Below are 8,886 nucleotides of genomic sequence, written 5' to 3'. Positions count from 1 at the left end.
GTAATAATGTTTGTGTATGGTTCAAAAGTGAAAACTCATTTTGGCATTCGTTATTATTGAAGGAGAATGCCCTTACAAATTAAAACTACAGTAAAAGTGCAGCAACTGCAGTCGACTGTGAAGTAATTGTAGAATAACTGCAGTGTATTGCAGTTGAACTGTAGTTATACTGCACTCCAACTGCAGTTGCACTGCAAAATTACTGCAATAAAACTGGTATTTTGGATGCAGTGTTTGCAGCATACTGCACTCTAACTGAAGTTATACTGCCGTTATATTGCACTATGACTGAAATATTTTTTCATAAGGGTTATCGACTTACACAAATCCACAAGGAGTCAGTAGTAACCACATTTGTTTAAGCAAGTCAGCCATATCAGCTATGGTTTTTAAAAAGCAGTAAATGAGGCTGAATGAACTGTTTCTCTGTCAGACAAGGCTCCGATGATAGCCAGGTGTAGCGGTGGTAAGGATTCACTCCATGGTGCTGAAAGAAAAGCTCTGCTGTTGGGACAGATTTTTGTAGGCCCTAAAAGTTTGTGGGCACTGTTTTTCACCATTATAGTGCTATAATTTATTGTTTAGTGTTGTGCTGTGGCTTTGCTGGCAGGCAACTAAAAAAAAATGTTGAGTTTGCCCCACCAAGATTTACATGCTAAAATCGCCACTGTTCATTACACATTTTTCAAAGAGAAATGTGCTGAACACTTGTACTTTATCTAGAGAAACAAATCCTCCTAGTGGACATGAATGAAATGAAGTCTCTTCGTTGTCTGTGATTTACCGTAAGTCAGTAATCATTTATTACATGAAAACATTTATAGTTAATCACATTAACTATATAAAAAAATGTCATAATAAATAAGTGGTTGTAACTGGATGTTGTGGTGCTCTCTGGTAAATCCTAAACAAGTTTTTAGTCACATTATCTTTATTCTGTCTGAAAACAGTCAGAACATGTAATGTCTAAACAGTATGTAAGTAAAGCACATACTCATTTAAATCACATTTGATAATATATTAACAAGTTCATGGATTTACTGACCATTCTTGGGTTTGTCTTGGTCATATGTCATATCACTGTAACATGTTAAATCTAATGACATCAAGGTAAGTAATGCAGCACAGTACAGGTCATGCAAACCAGACCAAACACAGGACTGAGAGAGAGGTTTGATGACTCTTATAAAACTAAACATCAACCTGAAATCCATAAATAAATGTTTTTAGAATTTTATATTGTTATAGATATTATTGGATGAATATATATCAGATGGTTTGTCAACTACTGAATAATATTGCTGAGCCAGAATCTCTGTGTTTGAAAGCGCCAGGTCCTATAAAATAAAATGTTCCCTATATTGTATAAATATAAAATCTATAGTTTTAGCTTTCACAAATTGCGTTGTACTTGTTACATCAGGATTTTACTTGGCGCGAGGGATAAGAGACAAAATTCCTTTTGTGATTGGTTGAATTGCCACATAATGAAAAGGGTTTTTTTGCCATTGGTTGTCTTCCAGAGACGTTTCCCAAACGACAGACCCTAGACGAGCTTCTCAGAACCACCAAGCCCCTGGAGAAAAATGTAGACTGCTGTGAGGTGATTGTGCATAAATTCTGACAAAGTCTGAGATTATATAGTATTGGTATAGTAACTGAGACAGTTTGATATAAATACAAACCCTTACATTAGGTGTAGTAGGATTGTGTGCCTCTTTCTTTTCGTAATAGGCGGAGATGATACAGTTCCTTCTGCAACACACAGGAAACAGGTTTGAGGACAAGCAGTTTCTCTACACAGATGATCCTTACTGCACTTTGTTATTTAGTACCTCTTGTACTGTAATGAACTTTTGGCACCATGCATTCAGATGAATTTACTTGCTCTGCAGACCACCTCCAGGTGGTAAGCCTGGGACATCAGTGTTTGCCAGAACAGTGAGGACAGAGAGCAGGTCAGGCTCCTCCCCCTGAGAACTCAGTTCCTCATAAATCTCTATTGAAGGAAGAGGGCAGTAGTTACAAACAAAACAACGATTAAAATGCCTTCTCTCAGGGGCAATTAACTATAGCTGTGTAAATCCTGTTGTAAACTCATGGGTAAACTGAAGTGGGTGAATATAAGTATGCACTCAACAACCGCCACATCACTGCACCTGCCACTTTGGACTCCAGCAGGTCTTCCAGCTCTGCCTCCTGGTGTATTGCTTCTGCTGAGAGCTGGGGGGCGCCAGGGAAGCAGACCAAGATGATACTGATATTGTCCAGACTGCCCTGCAGAGGAGAACAAGCCAAGGTTAGTAGCTACAGTTACAGTACACAGAGATGACCTCATGTTAGGGTACAGTGCAGACCTGACATAAGTACGTCTTACGTTTGTAAACAGGGTTGGCTGTTATTAGTGAATCTTAGTGATGTATGCTGACCTCTGAACAGAGTGTGAGATAGGATCATCTTTCCAACCATTATGATAATGATGAAAATCGCCTACGCTGTAGATGTTGTTGTTGGTCAAGTGCCAAATCAGGTGAGTGCCAAACAAGGCTTACTAGAACGCCACTAGCAGGATTACAACAGACGCCTGCTCTGAGGTCAGGTGCTAAGTAGTGACTTTTGACCTCCAATTACGACCACTTCTCTTCTGTGTTCATCTGATCCTTACGAAATAAGGCCCCTTTTGTCGAAGAAGTCACCCATTCTCAACTGATAGTAGGTGTGTTAGAATAGCTTGTTAGCCACAGGTAGCCGTTTTCAGTGACTGATGTTAGCCGTTGGTGACTGGGGGCTTTAGATTATGTGAGATGTGAGCAAGCAGCATTGGCTTCCCTGATGTGACCTGAGTGGGCCAATAAAAGTCTCATGTACCAATGCTGTAGGCAACCTTAGCCTTTGTTTAACACTGGCCGTCCACACAGCAAAGCTAAAGCACTGTGTCTCCTTTCAGGAACATGAATAGCCTACTTCCTCCTTCATGCAGAACTGAACTGATTCTCGAAATGACTACTAAGGTGAAGTGTGGTGAAGTGTGTGAGAGGGTTAGAAACTGTGACATTTTCAGGTTGTTGGGTAGCATCTCTAAACTAGAACACTGTTATACAAACACAAACCAGCCCAGCTCAGCTCACTTAGCCTGTGTACACACAGAGTATGTGTTTAATGGGTGTGTGCTGGTGTGTATGTGTTTGTAAAGGTCTTGTGGCACCACACATTCAATTCCCAGTAATCTGTCTAAACCTGCTGGTATATCCTCAAAAATCTTATTTCACAGGATTAAGATTATGAAATAGAAAATAAAGCCTCTGCTAAACTAATGTAATCACATATTGTTTAAGTAACAGCATGTCCATGTGGCTCATGTTTAACCAGATCAGAGAATGTTGCCCTGTCTACATTGAGGAAAGTGCATCCACATTTTGACAGCGAATTGATACACTTATGCTCCAACATGTACATGTAGGGATTATTTATAAAGGTCACTGATGTGGTCCACATGCACTGATCTACAGGTGATCTATGACCATGAGTACTGACCTTGTAGAGGCAGAGGTCAATGACCTGGGAACAGACATCTCTGAGATCAGTGCAGACGCGCAGCCGACTCTGAATGAAGGCGCATAGCTCCTCATTGGAGACCATGTCCCACACCCCGTCACAGGCCAGCACCAGAAACTCATCCCCGGGCGACCGCTCCACCACACACACCTCTGGCTCCGGAGACACCATCTGTTGGGTGGGCGGCCGGTTCACTGTCCCCTTGTAGCTGAAGTCCCCCAGGGCTCGGGACACGGCCAAGGAGCCGTTGATGCGCTGCAGGGACACGGAGCCGCCGGCACTCTCGATGCGCTCCCTCTCCAGAGGGCTGTAGGGCTTGTGGTCCTCAGTGGAGAAGCACACCTGCCCTGCCTGGCACAGCATGGCACGCGAGTCTCCACAGTTGGCGAAGTAGATGTATCGTGGTGAGATGAGAGTGGAGGTCACAGTGGTGCCACCCCGCTCCCAGCCCTCACGGCGGGCTGCAGTCAGCAGGTGTTTGTCTGTGTGTAGGAAGCCATCTGTGAAGCTCCCTCTCACCCGATCAGGGTGGTCCTCTGGCCCGATTCCTCCTACAAGACACAGACAGTACAGTAAGTACACCCATGCAGTAAGAATAAATAGGCAGTAAGTACACAAGCAGTAAGTACACACAGGAAGTTAGTTCACAGTGCACACAGGCAGTATAATTTTAAATGGTGTTATTCATTTATATACATAATTTATATAACCACATCAACACTGGCAAGATAATATGGCAGTCACCAGTAATATTCTTCTAAAATGTAGTGTTCTTTTAAAGTTATTACCAGGTATAAACCTCTCTCTAACACACTATTCACATGCTTTACTCCTATGAGTACAGTGAGGGAAAAAAATATTTGATCCCCTGCTGATTTTGTACGTTTGCCCACTGACAAAGAAATGATCAGTCTATAATTTTAATGGTTGTCACGGTTGTCGTAGGGTAAAGTGGACCAAGACGCAGCGGGGAAATGTGCACTCATCTTCTTTTATTTAAATGGACAAGAAGGTGAACCAAAACAACACGTACACAAAAAAAACACAACGACTAATAACAGGCCGGTAAGGCACAAAGCTATACACTGCACAATCTCCCACAAAACACTAAAACAAACACATACCTATATATAGGACCCTCAATCAGAGGCAACTAGAAAACACCTGCCTCCAATTGAGAGTCCAATCCCCAATGAACTAAACATAGAAATACAAAGAACTAGACTAAACATAGAAATATATCAACATAGAACAGTGCCCAAAACCCCGGAATAATAAATCAAACACACCACTAAACACACAACCACCCCGAACCACATAAAATAAATACCCCCTGCCACGTCCTGACCAAACTACAATAACAAATAACCCCTATTACTGGTCAGGACGTGACAATAGTAGGTTTATTTGAACAGTGAGAGACAGAATAACAACAAAGAAATCCAGAAAAACGCATGTCAAAAATGTTATAAAATTATTTGCATTTTAATGAGGGAAATAAGTATTTGACCCCCTCTCAATCAGAAAGTTTCTGGCTCCCAGGTGTCTTTTATACAGGTAACGAGCTGAGATTAGGAGCACACTCTTAAAGGGAGTGCTCCTAATCTCAGCTTGTTACCTGTATAAAAGACACCTGTCCACAGAAGCAATCAATCAATCAGATTCCAAACTCTCTACCATGGCCAAGACCAAAGAGCTCTCCAAGGATGTCAGGGACTTGATTGTAGACCGGGACAAGATTGTAGACCTACATAAGGCTGGAATGGGCTACAAGACCATTGCCAAGCAGCTTGGTGAGAAGGTGACAACAGTTGGTGCGATTATTTGCAAATGGAAGGAACACAAAAGAACTGTCAATCTCACTCGGCGTGGGGCTCCATGCAAGATCTCACCTCGTGGAGTTGCAATGATCATGAGAACGGTGAGGAATCAGCCCAGAACTACACGGGAGGATCTTGTCAATGATCTCAAGGCAGCTGGGACCATAGTCACCAAGAAAACAATTGGTAACACACTACGCCGTGAAGGACTGAAATCCTGCAGCGCCGCAAGGTCCCCCTGCTCAAGAAAGCACATATACATGCCCATCTGAAGTTTTCCAATGAACATCTGAATGATTCAGAGGACAACTGGGTGAAAGTGTTGTGGTCAGATGAGACCAAAATGGAGCTCTTTGGCATCAACTCAACTCACCGTGTTTGGAGGAGGAGGAATGTTGCCTATGACCCCAAGAACACCATCCCCACCGTCAAACATGGAGGTGGAAACATTATGCTTTGGGGTGTTTTTTTGCTAAGGGGACAGGACAACTTCACTGCATCAAAGGGACGATGGACGGGGCCATGTACTGTCAAATCTTGGGTGAGAACCTCCTTCCCTCAGCCAGGGCATTTAAAATGGGTTGTGGATGGGTATTCCAGCATGACAATGACCCAAAACACACGACCAAGGCAACAAAGGAGTGGCTCAAGAAGAAGCACATTAAGGTCCTGGAGTGGCCTAGCCAGTCTCCAGACCTTAATCCCATAGAAAATCAGTGGAGGGAGCTGAAGGTTCGAGTTGCCAAATCTCAGCCTCGAAACCTTAATGACTTGGAGAAGATCTGCAAAGAGGAGTGGGACAAAATCCCTCCTGAGATGTGTGCAAACCTGGTGGCCAACTACAAGAAACGTCTGACCTCTGTGATTGCCAACAAGGGTTTTGACACTTGTACTAAGTCATTTTTTGCAGAGGGGTCAAATACTTATTTCCTTCATTAAAATGCAAATAATTTTATAACATTTTTGACATGCGTTTTTCTGGATTTTTTTGTTGTTATTCTGTCTCTCGCTGTTCAAATAAACCTACCATTAAAATTATAGACTGATAATTTCTTTGTCAGTGGGCAAACGTACAAAATCAGCAGGGGATCAAATACTTTTTTCTCTCATTGTATAATGCTGCATATAAATATCTGCTCTCAAATGAGTCATCAATGTATCAAGATCTGTTCATGCATCTATTTTGAAGCAAGCATCTTTTTAAACTAAGAGATAAAACTGGCTGGTAAGTAACATGATAAGTCTGTCAAGTTTTTTTCACCTGTAGCTAGGACCTGATCCAGCAGGTGTTGTGAAACGTACTGTGCCACTTGGTTTCCCGCGTGCCCGTCAAACACAGCAAAGAAGCTCCAGTCTGCCAGCCCTGTGCCCAGCTGAGGCACACAGTTGTGGTAGTCCTCCATGTTTGCCCTCCAGCCCTGCATGCTGCACAGGGCGTAGGTCAGGCCCCAGCAGGTGCAACCCTCCTCAGTCAACTTGTCCAGGATGGGACGGTCCAGGTAGGGGCTGGGGATCACCTCCTCTCTTTCCCCGTCTGTGTGCTCTGCCCCTCCATGCCCCCCTCCTTTGAAGAAGGAGCTGACCCTCTTCTCTGTCTCCTTCACCAGCTGCCGGAAAAATGCAGGCATCTCCACGCTCCCCTTCCGTGCAGTCCTCATGGCTACAGCAGCTGACAGTGTGGACTGGGCGTCTTCTCTCCCTCCTGTGGGCCGTTGGCTAGGCCTGTGCCCTGCTGTGTGCTGCCTGTGTAGGCCCGTTGCTTCAGGCCTCTCAGAGTATGGATGCCCAGGTTGATGCTGTTGGTCTGGCTGACGTATTTTCTCTGTGCTGATGCTTCTAGCTGCTCACCCCCCCCCCTCTCTTCTCTCTTCCTGTTCTCTCTGGAAATCTCACTGATCTGCACTCTCTCCCATTTTTATACCTTCTCTGTCTTTGTTAGCTCTGCATCTACTCTGTAGTCTTTTGATTTCACCTTCTCTATCTTTTTTTCATAGCTCTTCCCTTTCTCCATCTTTTCGCTAGCCTTGTTATTTTCCCTGCCTCCTCTGTGATTGCTTGGCTATTTATGTTCACCAATCCCAGAGCAGCATAGCTCATCCATGTCATGCATGCACTGTCACTCTCCCTCTCTCCCTACCTGTCTTCCTATCTGTGCCTCTGTTTTTCATTCCTGCCCTTCCAGCTCTCTGCTAATCTCAACCTTTAATGAGTCTGGATTATCAAGCTTCTACGCCTGCGGATTAGAGGAGTGTCAGCCTTTTATAATAGCAGCACAGACTACTGCATGTGAGAGGGCGGAACTGGGAGAGAGAGAGGGAGGGACTGGGAGTAAGGAAGTGAAGGAGGCAGGGAGAGAGAGAGAAGAAGAGAGAGCGAGAGAAGGCTCATTTACATTATGCATTGATGCTCCCTTTGAAACCCATTATGAGCCATGTGGTGGTTCATTTTCTGTGTTTTACTTTGCCTTAAGCTGAATCTGTGAATGACGCACTTAGCTCTGGCCTTGGCCAGTATTCATTTAGAACTTGCCTGACACTATTCATACCCATTATTCATATGCAAATAAATACTGAACCCTGGTATAGACTAGATTTGATTGATTCAAATCAAAGGGTATTTGTCACATGCACCGAATTCAACAGGTGTAGACCTTACAGTGAAATACTTACTTACAAGCCCTTAACCAACAATGCAGTTTTAAGAAAATACCTCAAAAAAGTAAGAGATAAAATAACAAATAATTAAAGAGCAGGAAAAGAACAATAGCGGGGCTATATACAGAGGGTACCGGTACAGAGTCAATGTGCGAGGGCACCAGTGTCGAGGTAATTGAGGTAATATGTACATGTAGGTAGAGTTATTAAAGTGACTATGCATAGATGACAACAGAGAGTAGCAGCAGTGTAGAAGGGGGGGGGGGGGTGCAAATAGTCTGGGTAGCCATTTGATTAGCTGTTCAGGAGTCTTATGGCTTGGGGGTAGAAGCTGTTTAAAAGCCTCTTGGACCTAGACTTGACGCTCCGGTACCGCTTGCCGTGCGGTAGCAGAGAAAACAGCCTATGACTAGGGTGGCTGGATTCTTTGACAATTTTTAGGGCCTTCCTCTGACATGCCTGGTATAGAGGTCCTGGATGGCAAGAAGCTTGGCCCCGGAGATGTACTGGGCTGTACACACTACCCTCTGTAGTGCCTTGCGGTCGGAGGCCGAGCAGTGATGCAACCAGTCAGGATGCTCTCGGTGGTGCAGCTGTAAAAACTTTTGAGGGTCTGAGGACCCATGCCAAATCTTTTCAGTCTCCTGAGGGGGAATAGGTTTTTTCGTGCCCTCTTCACGACTGTCTTGTTGTGCTTGGACCATGTTAGTTTGTTGGTGATGTGGACACCAAGGAACTTAAAGCTCTCAACCGGCTCCACCACAGCCCCCCGTCGATGAGAATTGGGGCGTGCTCGGTCCTCCTTTTCCTGTATCCACTCATCTCCTTTGTCTTGATCACGTTGAGGGAGAGGTTGT

At 44.1% G+C, this 8,886-nt stretch overlaps 1 protein-coding gene across 2 annotated transcripts; it reads right to left on the bottom strand.

Annotated features, from left to right (window-relative positions):
• Nucleotides 1–769: 769 nt before the first annotated feature.
• LOC115149041 (protein phosphatase 1A-like) lies at nt 770–7,641 on the bottom strand. 2 transcript variants are annotated; one of them, XM_029691511.1, is made up of 6 exons: nt 6,637–7,641; nt 3,535–4,106; nt 2,160–2,277; nt 1,885–1,999; nt 1,692–1,755; nt 770–1,576 (listed from the first exon to the last, which is right to left on the bottom strand). In XM_029691511.1, exons 1-6 carry the CDS (start codon nt 7,031–7,033, stop codon nt 1,547–1,549), a joined length of 1,296 nt encoding a protein of 431 aa, XP_029547371.1. In that variant the 5' UTR covers nt 7,034–7,641; the 3' UTR covers nt 770–1,546. The 2 variants fall into 2 exon arrangements, with proteins under 2 accessions (XP_029547371.1, XP_029547372.1); XM_029691512.1 differs by lacking the exon at nt 770–1,576 and having other exon boundaries at nt 1,705–1,755; nt 1,836–1,999.
• Nucleotides 7,642–8,886: the final 1,245 nt, after the last annotated feature.

Source organism: Salmo trutta, chromosome 15 (assembly GCF_901001165.1).
Source record: "Salmo trutta chromosome 15, fSalTru1.1, whole genome shotgun sequence".
In the NCBI taxonomy this organism is placed as follows: Eukaryota; Metazoa; Chordata; class Actinopteri; order Salmoniformes; family Salmonidae; genus Salmo; species Salmo trutta.
Note: the sequence above shows the minus strand (reverse complement) of the source record. Positions and strands in the feature narration are given on the sequence as shown.